This window comes from Thunnus thynnus, chromosome 22 (assembly GCF_963924715.1).
Source record: "Thunnus thynnus chromosome 22, fThuThy2.1, whole genome shotgun sequence".
NCBI lineage: Eukaryota > Metazoa > Chordata > Actinopteri > Scombriformes > Scombridae > Thunnus > Thunnus thynnus.
The window spans coordinates 2,948,698-2,962,504 of record NC_089538.1 but is presented as its reverse complement, the minus strand read 5'-3'; the positions used below and the strand labels follow the sequence as shown (position 1 = coordinate 2,962,504).

At 38.5% G+C, this 13,807-nt stretch overlaps 1 protein-coding gene across 2 annotated transcripts in view; it reads right to left on the bottom strand.

Annotated features, from left to right (window-relative positions):
• ank2b (ankyrin 2b, neuronal) overlaps nucleotides 1-13,807 on the bottom strand; it is a 91,026-nt gene that overhangs the window by 44,825 nt on the left and 32,394 nt on the right. The window contains exons 12-25 of one of the 2 annotated variants that reach the window (XM_067580427.1): nucleotides 13,266-13,364; nucleotides 12,989-13,087; nucleotides 12,666-12,863; nucleotides 9,238-9,336; nucleotides 8,621-8,719; nucleotides 7,789-7,986; nucleotides 7,502-7,600; nucleotides 7,128-7,226; nucleotides 6,193-6,291; nucleotides 6,012-6,110; nucleotides 4,780-4,852; nucleotides 3,989-4,042; nucleotides 721-862; nucleotides 152-163 (exon numbers count right to left, since the gene is read on the bottom strand). In XM_067580427.1, the coding sequence (XP_067436528.1) occupies nucleotides 152-163; nucleotides 721-862; nucleotides 3,989-4,042; nucleotides 4,780-4,852; nucleotides 6,012-6,110; nucleotides 6,193-6,291; nucleotides 7,128-7,226; nucleotides 7,502-7,600; nucleotides 7,789-7,986; nucleotides 8,621-8,719; nucleotides 9,238-9,336; nucleotides 12,666-12,863; nucleotides 12,989-13,087; nucleotides 13,266-13,364 (1,469 nt within the window). The remainder of the gene's footprint in view (nucleotides 1-151; nucleotides 164-720; nucleotides 863-3,988; nucleotides 4,043-4,779; nucleotides 4,853-6,011; nucleotides 6,111-6,192; nucleotides 6,292-7,127; nucleotides 7,227-7,501; nucleotides 7,601-7,788; nucleotides 7,987-8,620; nucleotides 8,720-9,237; nucleotides 9,337-12,665; nucleotides 12,864-12,988; nucleotides 13,088-13,265; nucleotides 13,365-13,807) is intronic. The other variant, XM_067580428.1, reaches the window with a different exon arrangement.

Sequence of the window (13,807 nt, the reverse complement as noted above, 5' to 3'; positions counted from 1 at the left end):
TTCAGTACTTGACTGCTTTAGATATTCAGTGTACACTTCAATCAGTACTCAAAACGTACTGAGGTTCCATACCCAGCCCCAGGGAGACAGTTACTGTACTGTAGTGCTGAAGATTTAAAAGGCCAGATATTTGGCCAGTGTCAGCACATACCTTCGCAATCGACTATGGAGGCATGACAAGGGAGACCAACGATGAAGTATGAGCAGGAGAGGTTGCAAAACACACACACACACACATACAAATACAGGCAGTTAGTTGTTTAGTTGGTGTTCCTCAAGAGGAGATGTGTACAGATAACATCACAGTTACACACTCATTCATGGTTAAGTTAGAACAGCCATCCACAACAAACAGCAATAATCAGACAGTAATTACACAGAAACAGGATCAAAAGAGGAACTATATTAACAGAGATCACATTGCCTAATATTTGGAAAAAGAGTGTTGTGTAAAAACCCCAAAACAGCTCTGAGTGCTTGTTGCTCTAAAAATGTGCATGGACCATCTGGAACAGTTGTTTGCCCCACAGAGCAGATGAGCATTTGCTTGTGCATGGAGCACGTGGGCGTAAACATTTATTCTGACTGATTAATTTGGCATCATTTGCAACCCATGCATAGAATTTTTTTAAACCTGGACAACAGTTTTATTTATCCAGCAAGAGTTTTACTTCTTCACTACTTAATCATTGCTTGCCTTCAGTACAGAGTTGGGTTTACCTGTCGGTGCGTCCCCCCTCCAGGCTGAAGCGGAGGTAGTTCATTCCGTCCAGATACTGTCCTGGCAGGGAGTCATCTCCCAGCTCCCTGAGGTCTTCGGCCCTTAGATACTCCCCTCCATCACCCGTCATGGTGTCATCGCCTTGTGAGAGCAGATAGGAGGGTGAAGGTGAATTCATGAATGAAGACAAAGCAAGGAACACTCCAGGTTTTTGGAATATACAGCTATTAGTCAGGATGATGTGATATAAACATAGACATCAAATTATCCTAATGTAGCTCCAATGCTACCTTGTTAACATATGATATACTAGGAGCAATAGGCACTAGCATAAACCAAAATAAAAGGACAAAAGATATTTTATCTTTTGGCCTGTAAATTCAGAAATTTCATAAATAAAGCAAAATGTATGACTATCTTTAGTTCCCTGAAAGGAAGGAACGAGGTACAACACAGGGATTTAACATATTACACTGTATGTGTAGTACCAAAGCAACATCATTAAGGCATAACCTGATGTACTGTGTAAAATATTTCAGCTAAATGTCTGCAGAATACTCTTTAGCTATATACACCTTTCACTCCTTATGGAAACTTAAAACAGAAAAACTGAGCCATCTGGTCTCATACCAACCAAACATCACAAGAGACAGGATTGAAAGTTCCGAAAAAGCTAGTAAGTGGACCTTGAGTTAAGATAATTTTGCAAACCAGCTCAAAACAGTGCATTCCATGTGAGTTTTGTCCTTTACTTAGCAGCAAAGCTGCATATAACGTTAGCATACTTACCATTTAGCTTCTTACTCCTAAAATAATGCTACTAGCCTACTATCACTCACTATATTGTAATCTACTATATTAGCATGAAGCACCAGGCTAAATACTGTATGAATTGCAGCTATCTACAGTATGTCACATCATGTAATGGGTAAACTTTTCTAAAAAACAGTGTAATCCTTTAAGTTTGCTAGTCTGATAGTCTGTAAACTTCTGCTTAACACTCTTCATTCCCTCCGACATCTGACAGCCAACAGATGCACATCATTGCAGCATTTTCTTTGGCCTTGTGTTATCTGAATGATGGTGACAAAGCTCTACTGCTGTTCCACTACTGTACAGCATGGGTAGCATCACTACTGGCTGCAGGTTAACCTGGGCCAAAATGTTTTGTATCATATTTATATCATAACAGATAGATGAGTAAAATGTGTGATGGAATTCAAGAACAGAATCTTGTCACTTTTAATTACTGCAAAAATAATAGTGCAGTTAGTATAAGAATTTCTGTCCTAATTGTTAAATATGCTCCCTCTGTACCAGTCTTATTTGAAGTCTGAATTTCAGTGCGGTGCTTTGCTTCAAAAAAGAACAGAAATATGTTTGTTTTCCCTGAGCAAATGATGCTCTGATGCAGGATTCATGAAGAAACGTGTCAGTAGTTTTTTGCAGTCCATTAGTTGAAAATAAAATTCACAAAGATGATCAAGATATAGGGTGAATCTTTTGCTGTTTTTACCATTAGCGTGCCTTTTTCTAGATTTGTTTTGAGGAAACAAAGACATTGGAAACTATATCAGTTTTTGATAACTTAAAAAATCAAACCAGATAATACTGTATGTTAAATGTCAAATTATCAAATTAATGAACTGATTACGCAAATAATATATCAATTACTATGAGATAATTATTTATTAGGACAAGAAAACCTAATAATGAAAAAGTCACAGTTTTCTTTTTTTTTTTTTAATGGTAGAAATGGGCTTCCATACTATTGTCTCATACTGCCAAATACTCCTATTGTATTGACTGGAGTTACAAATCATGTTCATATTGAATTTGTATAATGCATAACCTCCAAGGCATAGTAACACAGGCCTGAGAGTGCAGTGTGTGTCTGCATATGATACTGTGGTAAATGTAGTTAACTTTACTGGCCCAGGTGTGGCAGAAAGCATTATGCTAGGCCGGCAGAACAGCAGAGAAACATACTGGAGTTAGACAGAGATGTTCTGATGCCAATAGAATACTGGCTACCTGGAGAGGGAAGAATATACAGCAAATTTTGAAAATAAGAATATATCAATCAGTGAGGGAGTATGTTTATGTTTTTTGTTATAGAATTAGTTGAACTTAGCTGGAAGAGAATCAGAGAAAGTAATGTAATTTCAGGCTCCTCCTCCATTAGCTCCCTTTCTCAAACTAGGTCACAGTTGTATTTTAAATGAGAAAAAAAATAAATGGTACAAACCAGTGAACATGCCTACAAAATACTCATTCATATTCCAAAGTTGCTGAACTACAAAAACATCTCTGGGCTATTACATCAAATGAATCCTGTAATGCTAATGCTAACACCCACCTGATACAGCTAGAGCAAAGCCTGATGAGTTGAGGTGGGATTAGTTTAGAAGGGAGTCACTGTTTTCTTTTGGGGTTAGAAATAATCTTTGAAGTGACAACGCTGTGGGAAAAGTCTTTCAGGGATTAGTTTGACTGTTGGACTTGGTGTCATTGCTCTGTATTTCTTGTATTTTCTCTGAAGGATAAACATTTTCAGAGCACTGCAAAGTGTAGCTTAATTTCTACCCAAGAATTTATCCCTTGGCTATGTTCAAGTGTTAAACAGAAAATATCCAAGCTTATGACTAGCAAAACAATACTCACTTCAAACATTTATTTGCTCTCTTTCTGAATGTTAGCATAAAGGCTAGTAGCATGGGGAAAGAGCAAGTCTGTGCATCCAAAGTTCACCTCTGAAGCTTGCTAATTAGCATGCATTTTGTTTGTTACACACAACAGAAAAACAGATCTAAGCCTGTACTTTTAGGAGATGCTTTATCTGTTAGAACTAGTGCATTTATGTCTAGCTAGGCTAATCTACCCTGAGCTAGCTCCACATAGACATGAGATTGATTCTTTTGGTTCTTCTCATCTCACTCTTAAAAAGAAAGCAAATAAGTATTATTCCCAAAATGTTTAACTGCTTATTTAAATATACATGAGGAAAGTATATTGATGCCCAGCTAAAACTAACATCTGATAACAACACCCTCATGAAGGAAATTTTTTAAACTCACTCCTTATGGAAATAAAGGTTTGGCTTCCAACCACTTTCTCTGTATCACTGGTATCCAAATATCCTACTAGAGTTAGTATTGTAGCAACTAAGCAAACACCACAGGCTCATTCAAGATGCATAAAACACTACTCTCCCCTGTTGGTAAAATCAGCACAGCAAGCCCTCACACAAAGCACCATGCTGAATACCTTCCACATCCAACGGGTCATCTGACATAACATCATCATCAATGGATTTCAATGCTGTAGGTGGACAGCACAGTCATTCACTACCTCCTATAAAATCTAATCGCAGAGAGACTGTGAACTCTCACGTATGTACATCAAAACTTAGGCTAATTCTTGAAACAGAAAAGGACTCAAACTATGACATCTAATACCCAGTCAGTAACTGATATTAAAATAGTCTTAAAGACAATTTTCCTGCTCAAAAAAGACAACAAAAAGCAACAACAAAAAGATACAAAATGACAAGAATTCCAAAATAAATCAGTGTGGAAAAGCATAGGAACTCAGTTTGCATAAGTAAAGTGCTGTAATAAATTAAAGTTACAGTATTAGCTTAGTTAGCAGCTCCTTAAAGCTGCATTAATTGATGCACCTTCTGTAGATTTTCCCTTTTTAGCTCTGGTTTGGTCTCCTCCAATGAAAAACATCTGGGTTTTTAGCTGCCAGGTGATCACTTTTCTCTTCTAGCTACTAACATTGTCCGTTTGATCACTCACTGTTCGCTACCTGCTCAAAATCAGTGTTTTTCAGAGCTAAAAACACGGTTGATGAAAGTGGTGTTTGCAGGCTGTAAAACCAAAACAATGAGCTAAAAGAGGCTAAAAAGCTCCACAAGGGGCTCCAGAGTCAAGTGATGATTCTAGCAGTAACAAAAACATGTTCAGTTGCTGTTAACACTGAGAGGTCTCTTTTCATTTTAGGGCTAGCATGTGGGTTAATGATGACAGGCTCCAGTGTGAAACATGACTCACCCTCTTCATCGGAGACATCCAGCACTTCAGTCATGGTCTCTGGCACGTTCAGCTTGTGTTTCTCTGTCACCGTCTGGCAGCATTGGAGGAAATGAATTCCATTGACCATAGTTCACACTATATATAAATCAACTTCCTCTAACAATACAAACACACAATACTTGAAAAGAGGCCCATTGGTTTTTATTATTATTGTACAGTTAATTCTTAAGTTATTCTAAATCAAAACTGTCATATGAGAGTTTCTGTCAACATCCAAGTTGGGAAAATCAGATTTCTCTGAATGTTCCAATATATCCAAGTTGATGCTAAATAATATGTAAGTGTCTGGAAAAAGTCCAGCCTTAAAAGTAATTATTAATTAATGGACACTGTAATATATTTTCAGACTGCAATATATTTAACCCTCATATGACTAACTCTGAAATCATACAATTGTCTCTACGGATGACATAAAGATAGGAATCGTTTCCAGCAATGCCTCCCATCCAACATGATGTGTATGCAGCAAGGTTTCCTCTAACTTTGAATGGTAAGTGTTTTTTTAATGGTACTATGTGTACTGTATGTATTCCCCTCCAAGAAAACACGGCTTTAATAGGTCAAACGAAACCTTGATTTCTACCTTTAAAATCACCTAAATTTAGCCCATATTTCAAAGCGAGATTATGTAACATTTGCTCAACAATGACCACTTTGGTCACAAGTGGCAAATACAGGACAGCAGTAAATTAAGTAGTAAATAAGTAAATAAAGTAGAGGCAAGTCAAAAAGCCAATGAACTGACTCAGTAATGGAAGTTACACAGCAATATCTATCTAAAGAGTGCTAACGTTAGCCATCATAAGCTACTGGTCATACCAGGCCAAGTAAGGCTATAGCAACAAAACTCCTGAGTGTATTAAATCGAGCTTCATTATGTCTTCTTTCACAGCTTACATAGTGTTGCTTAAAACTAGATGTTTACATGTCTTTTGTTCTGCAAATTGTAAAATTAGTGCTTTCTTTGCAATAATTTATCACATAATATTTTGTCAGACATTTCAAATTTACTTATATGAAGAATACTAACTTTGTCACAGCTTTGGATTTGTTTTCCACCAAGCACATGTTCATTCCAGCACAGATTTTTGATGTCTGTAACTTAACCTAGATTTTAAGATTATAATGTGAATTTTGTTTGAGTTAAATGTATGTGTATGTACGTGCATGCATGCGTGCATGTGACATACCGTTGTGGTGGTGATGATCTCCTCTGTGACAACCCTCAGTGTGTCCACCACAGAGATGTAGCCCAGCCTCCGAGCAATACCCAGGGCAGTGTTACCGTTCTGGACAAGGACACACAGTACATTAAATGTCTGTATGTCTACATGTATGCGTGTGTGTTTGCGTGGATGTGTGTTTACATACCACAGTGATAGCATTCGGCTTGGCACCAGATTGCAGCAGTACATTAATGATGTGTGTGTTTCCTTGCTGGGCTGCCTGGTGAAGGGGAGTGTATCCATTCTGGGAGGGAAAGAAAATAACAATATGAAAATGTAAAAATGTATCAATAAATTAATGTATGGTCAGTATCAATACTATGACTTGAAGGGTCAAACTTACAAAAACATATCAAGATACTGTATATTAACACACTGTCAACATTTCTCATAGGGACTATTTCTTTGGTAAAATGTAGTTCTATGAGTTGACAGTGTGTTTTGTGGATTATCCAGAGTGACTGGGGCATATTTTAAAATATAAGTTTTAGTTGAACCTTTAATACAATTTAAGGTTTATATTATGTTAGCATAAATAATTACACAGATAAGTACTATAACAAAGTCATTACATCTGCAGCCACATCTCGGTACTGAGACAATGTAAATCATTGTGTAACTCAGACTAATTATGTCATAACAGTAGTGGTTTCTGCCCTTCTTTTTCAAAAGTCTGGAGGTTTTACTATTATTTCTTAATGACCCAAATATCTTAAGATTAATCTATGAAGGTAAAAATGTATGAAGGGTAAAATGCCACATGTTTGACTATCTGAGAGCCAATGAAGGTTAATTTACATGGGATTTACGGACATTGAAAACAAGCAACACTACACCATGCAAGTACCTGACATATATATAAATATCATAAGGAAATCTACCTCTGGATCACAGTTTTGGACACAGATCACTTCACTTTTATGTCTTGATTGACATCTCAGAAAAACATACCAGCAAGCTAATTTTTACCATCACTAACAACTTGTCATCAGTAACTTCTTGTTGTTGTTTAATAAAAATTAAAAAAAAAAAAAAATGATCTCAGAACCACAATTAAGCAGTTTATTACAGCTTTATTACCTTGGTCTTGGCGTTGACACTGGCTCCATTTTTAAGCAGGAAGTTGACCATCTTGGCGTTGCCATAGTGACATGCTACAATTAGCGGAGTGTAGCCCAACTGTAAAACAACAGACAATCTGTTTGTATTCTCCGATCTTGAATAACACAAAAAAAATACAACACTTGCATAAATACAAAGAACAACATCGCACTGAATATGATACATTTAGCAGGATGGAAGATGGCTTTTAAGATGAGATAATCTTAAAAACAGAGGGTGTCGCATTCAAATACAGTGTCCTTGGGTGGTAGTAAGCCTCTTCCTGTTCAGAAAACTGTTTAGTGTCAGCTAAATGCACAAAATGAAAAAAAGTACTATTTTTTGCTTCATACTTTGGTCTGCTGGTTGAGGTTGGCTCCATTTTTGGCAAGGATCTCGGCAACAGCGACTTTGTCTTCCTGGGCTGCCAGATGGAGGGCAGTCAGGCCGCTCTGCATGGGGAACACACACACACACACAGAACTCTACTTACAGCAGCCAAATTCAGACATATCCTGTCCATTCTTCATGGGCGAATAAGCTTATTTAGCTCAAAATTCACACTGTACTTCTCATAAACACTTTCTGTTCATGGTCATTGTATTCGCTGGTTTAAATCCATCCCAGGTTCCTGCAGTACCTTCGTGGGGACATTGATCTCGGCTCCCTTGCTGATGAGCAGGGCAGCCATGTCGGCATGGCCCTCTTGGGAGGCCAGATGGAGTGGAGTGACACCCTGCTTGGTCAGGATGTTGGTCTCGGCTCCGTATTGCAGCAGCACCGTGGCGATTTCCATCTGGTTCTTCTTAGCCGCAATGTGGAGAGGAGTGTAGCCATTCTGATTCATGAGGACAGAGGAGAATACAGGTGTAAATAAAGTTGGTCTTCATCTCTATGATAAAAAAATGCCTAAATGTGCCATAATTGCTCATTGGGCCATATACTGCATAATAAAACTAAACAAATGCAGGTAGTGAATGCAATGGCAGAAGGTCCAGATAAAAGTTAGTTTGAAGTGTCTGACAAAAAATGAGCTTGTAATTTCCTCATTTCCTGTCGCACAAGAAGCATCAGGCTTCAATATGAGATGAGGTAAAAATAACAGCTATGCAACATCAGTCAAGCTTTTTCCTGCACTGCAATCCAGTGGAAATGATAGTCCGATCCAAAGATTATTGAGGATGAACCTTGCAGAATATTACACTTAAAACTGTCAATATTTTTTTAACCTATATCTGTTCACATTTTGGTAAATCTGCATGAAAAGTCATGCAGATTTCAAAGTAAAAGTGGATGTCCAACAACAAGAAATTACTTTTGATACTGAAGAAAAAGTCTGTAATAAGATTATTTTCACCTTCTGGCTGAACTGTCCACTACTTGTAACATCTTACACCCGATGTTCAGTTTTCCACTCAGCCCTCTCATGATCCCCAGCACAGTGTCTACAGCTGTTTTTGTGGGACTCTCACCTTCGCCATGGTGTGGGGGGACGCTCCTTTGTCCAAAAGCAGGAGCGCCACCTTCTGGTTATCGTAATGTGCTGCGACATGGAGCGGGGTGAGGCCATTCTGTAAGGGAGGGATGGTGAGCGTACAGGGATTAAACAGCAGTTAGTGCAGCAAGAAGCCATTAATACTGAACACACACACACACACAATTAGTTAATAAGACCTGTTAAAGGTGAGTTAGACTGGAGGTTGAGATGAATTAGAGTTATATTAGACAGCAAAAGCTGGAAGGATCACGAGGTGGGTCCTTGTTATGACGCAAAGAACATATTCAAAGAAAAAAAGGAATCTTGATGTAAAATGGCATCTGTTATCTGATTTTTGTTTTCTGGAATAAACCATAGTTAATATAAATGAAGGAATGGCTGATTTTATTCAAACTAGGCTTACCGGTGCGCTTGCAGACAACTTAACCTCAATACAGAAAAATAGCAACACACCATTTCAAGTCAAATACTTGCATTACATTTTCATGCAGGAAAACTCTCGAAACATTAACAAAATTTAACAGAGTAGACGGATCATATAATATACGGTATATAAGATACTAGTTGGAAAGATTTGGTTTTGATGCATACCTTCCCAGCAGAATCAGGTGTAGCACAACGCTGCAGCAGAAGTTTGGCTACATCTAGGCTGCCGTACTTTGAGGCCACATGCAGGGGAGTAAAACCTTTCTGTGGACAGAAAAAACACAGGAAGGGAGATTGAGGAATACGTTTCAACACAGTGAAAACGGGATATCTACAGTATACACAGGTTCATGCAGGTCAACTCCAATCCTTTTTTTCCTTGTCTGCGATTCAATACTGTAAGCACATAATTTGTATCTTTCTCCCCAGCATGACTGAGCCATTTGAGGACCAAATTAATTTCCTGCAAAAAATATCTGTAAGTGTTGTTAAAATTGTAGCCCAAAGGCTTCAATCAGTGAAAAAATAAAAATAAAGTTACTGTTCCACCACGGATGCAGGGAATGTGGGTGCTGAGGGTGTTGCAGCATCCCTTGAAAATGAATAATATGTTGTAATATATTGTCTCACCCCTTCTTACTTATGAATGTACATGTAAACTATAGTTCATGTACCCCAAACATTCCTTTCAGGAGATGTGTGTATCTTTCTCTCCTCCATGGCTGAGTGTGGCCTACAGTGTTCCATGTGTTGGCTGCTTTAAAACAGGCCTACAGTATATATGATATGAAAATTTGCTTTTATGTAAATTAGTATACATCATTGTTTAATTATTTTGTATAAATGACCCTAGCCATTAAAATTAATACAAAATCCTACCTCACTATAATGATGAAGATAGCTTCTGATAAACTATCTTCATCATTACGTCTTTTCTAAAGGTTGCACCTATGCTGCAGTAGATTTGTAAATGCTCTGAACATAGCATAGTTGTTGCTAGTCATGTTTGTGAACTGGATATGCATCATGTTGTGACCATCATTGCCTCCCAATAACACAGCTTGTGATTGGCTGAGAGAGTCAAAATGGTTGCCAGCAATCTCACAAAAACAGTAAACTCTTGTTTGTAAAGGTCTAAAATGGATAAATAATGATATAAACCAATGTCAAATTATATACACTTTCAGAAGGTTTCAGAAGGGTTAAAGTGGGGTCTGGGGTCCTTCAGGAGGGTCAAGGGGGGCATGAGTTGACAAGCAAAATGAGGTATTGCTTAATTTCCTTCGTAATGATTTCATATTTTTAGATAAGGTTTTAAGCACTTAATGCCTTTATTAAAGAGATGACAGTAGAGAGATGACAGGAAATTAGGGGAGAGAGAGAGAGAGATGGGGAACGACATGCAACAAAGGTCTCTGGCCAGGTACCAGGGACACTATGGTTCACAGTTGGAGCCTATAACCAGGGTGCTACATGACAACGTATTTTAATAACTATTCTAATCCAGTGTGTTGTTGAAATATACAAAAAAAAACCTAAAATCTCCCCATACCTGTGTCACAATCTCATCAGATAGGATTCCCTGGAGTCTAATGTCTGGTGTCTGTTTTGTTGGTGACATAAAAACAATTAAGAACACCTAGCCTGTTCACATGCTGATGCAATCCCAGGTAACTTTAAACCAAAATCATAAATCAGAGTCCTTTAACTTTCACAGTGAAGCCAGCAGAGGGAGCTCTTGGAACTATTTTGAAACACTGAACCAGACTGGTGCTGACAGAAACCACATGACCAGTGTGTTTATGACCGAGCCCTGCCCATGGAGGGAGCAGTCCTTTGTTTGTCAAACCCTGGATTATATCTGATATAAGAGGTATTTGCACAAAAAGAAGGAAAAAGATAAAGAGGAGACGGATGGAGGGGGGACGGGGAGGGAGACTAAGACTGAGAAAACACACAGTGTTGTGAGAAAAATAACAAAAACAAGCTCGGATGGATGGATAATATTACACTTGTGTTACTGCATTACAATAACTTTCCTTGGTTTGGTTTCCATAGCAACAGCCACACCCTTCCTCCCCCCAGAGAAAAGCCAGGGAGAGACACATCAAGAGTGTGAGAGAGCTGAACCACTGAACCTTGACAAACACATCAGAAAGCACTTTGTCTGACCCTCCATACCGTATGAATAAATTAAAGGACTAATCTGTCCTAAACTGGATGCAAAGTGAAGATCTTGACTGTGTAGCCTCTTGCGGTAGACACCTCCATGGTGATGATGATAAATCACTTGATTGTGTTCAGGCTTCATGCACATTTCAGTAGAAAGCAGCAGCTTTACAGTGACATTAATCATTCATCAGAACTGGGTCACACAGACAGAAACCTGCAGCTACTGTAATACTGTAACCTCTTTATCTGACACTTCAGGAGAGGCCACCATGTCATTATGACTTTGAGTGTATTTACATTTAAAAACACATTTCCACCAGTCTGCTCTTTCATCTGTACACCTTGTATTATAAATACAGAAGCGAGTATTGCAAACTTTCATTCACTTCACTGTGCATTTTATGTATTACTTTTAATTGATTTGGTTGTTTTGTTGTAGAAATTGTCTTTACCATATACAAAATTCATTATTTCATCCTACTCTTATTTGCTATATAATGCACTATGTAGGATATTTGTTATTGTGCTAACAATTGAGGTACACCTCCACAGGACTAAACAACTGTCATCTCAACTTGGGTGGCACCTGAAACACAATGTAAAAATGCAAAATAAAGCCAGATTATGTAAATCTTGTTATAGAAATAATACAATTGTCCTCCCACAAATGGAAAGGTGAATTCATAAGGAGTTAAACACACCACAGATCAATTGAAAACCCTCAAGAGTTTTGCTGCTACACCCTCATTTGGTCTGGTATGACCAGTAGCTTATGGTGGCTAATGTTAACTTACTTTAGACTGTTGTGTTACTGACATTACTGATTTTATGACTCTTCTCTACTACTGTTGCACTATGTTTTAGCATTTACTGTTCCGTGCTCTTCAGCAGAAGTTATGCAGGCTAGCTTTACACCCTGCAGAGAGCACTGTTGTTCTGGTATGGAACCCCGATGATAGTTAGCTTAAATTAAATGGATATGTTTCATGTTTCATAGAATTTGTTAAACCCACTAAGAAATTCTAACTTCACGTTCAAGAGACTGTCCTTCAAGCTGTAGTCACTAATTGTTGTTTTTACATTTCTGATTTTTTTAAACAAATAAGGTATAACATGCTAATCAGTGAGGCTAGATGTTTCCAGTCTTTATGCTAAACTAAACTAACCACATCCTGACCCCAGTACTTAACACACAGACACTAGATTGATATCCATTCTTCTCATGTCAATCTCAGAAACAAAGCAAATAAGCATATTTCCAAAAATGTTTAACCATTCTTTTCATTCCTAACCTCATAGACTATTTTGTACATGGCTGACTTTGTTCCTCATTAAATCAAATTATGAAATTCTGAAGGAAACGCTGAAAGCTTCTTAGTTTAATCGTCATGTTTAAAGACAAACATGGCTCCCCCACCCACCTTGGTGGCCATCGAGTGTGAAGCCCCGGCCTCCAGCAGGACAGAGGCCGTCTCCACCTGCCCCTCCCTGGCGGAGATGTGGAGGGGGGTGTAGCCGTTGGTTGTGGCAGCATCAGGATGGGCCATGTGTTGCAACAGCAGCTGGACAATCTCTGTTTTCCCCAGACGGGAGGCAATGTGGAGGGGCGTCTGGTCCTCCTGAAGAGAACACAGTATAAGAATGAGCACTTTTCAGGAAATAGAAGCTTATCCAGCAAAATGAGAACGATTTCACCCAAGCACACAGTGAAGCTCTTTGTGATGACATCATGCGGTAATCTTACCCGAGCCCTGGCATCCACCATCGCTCCGTTCCTCAGCAGACATCTGACAACCTCCACCTGCCCCGCCCTAGCTGCCATGTGTAATGCTGTTTCTCCACGCTGCACACAACATACAGCATCATATCAGTCAGCAGGGTCAACCCACATATTATTGAAATAAATAACAGGTCACTTCAATTTTTCTCCATCTTTTTCCTGACTTGAAGATAACAAAATTACTTGAGTATGGATTATCACATTATTTCCCTTCCCTCTCCCTGATTGGTTTGTCACTCACAATGTTGCTGACATCTGGCGAGGCTCCGTTCTGCAGCAGCAGCAGCACGATGTTCAGGTGACCCATGAAGGCTGCTACGTGGATGGGAGTCAAACCAGACTGGACAAAGGAGGGGAGGTAAAAGAAGAACAATAGGATAAAATGTCAGTCATGTCGAACATTAAAAGAGTTCATCAAATGAATTAATATGCAAAAAAGTACATGATGTCATCTGGCAATTTCTAGTGATTTTTGGTCAGCAAACACCTACTTCCCTTGGAATAGACTAGCTAGTAAACACTATTCAGAAGCTGAGGACAGAACTGTCTGTCAACAGACTTAAAATAAAAAGAAAGCATGTAGAAAAATGACCACATAGAAAAAGTTTTAAACAAGCACTAATTAGGCTAAAGTATTAACAAAAAGAACAGCATTTATCTTACATTTTACTATCATGTCACCGATCCAGGGATAGATGATCTGGCTAGGGGCATTATGTCATTTGAAACAGGCATCGACATCAGTCTCTTCTAAACAGAACGGCTCAAAGGCACCATTTCCTC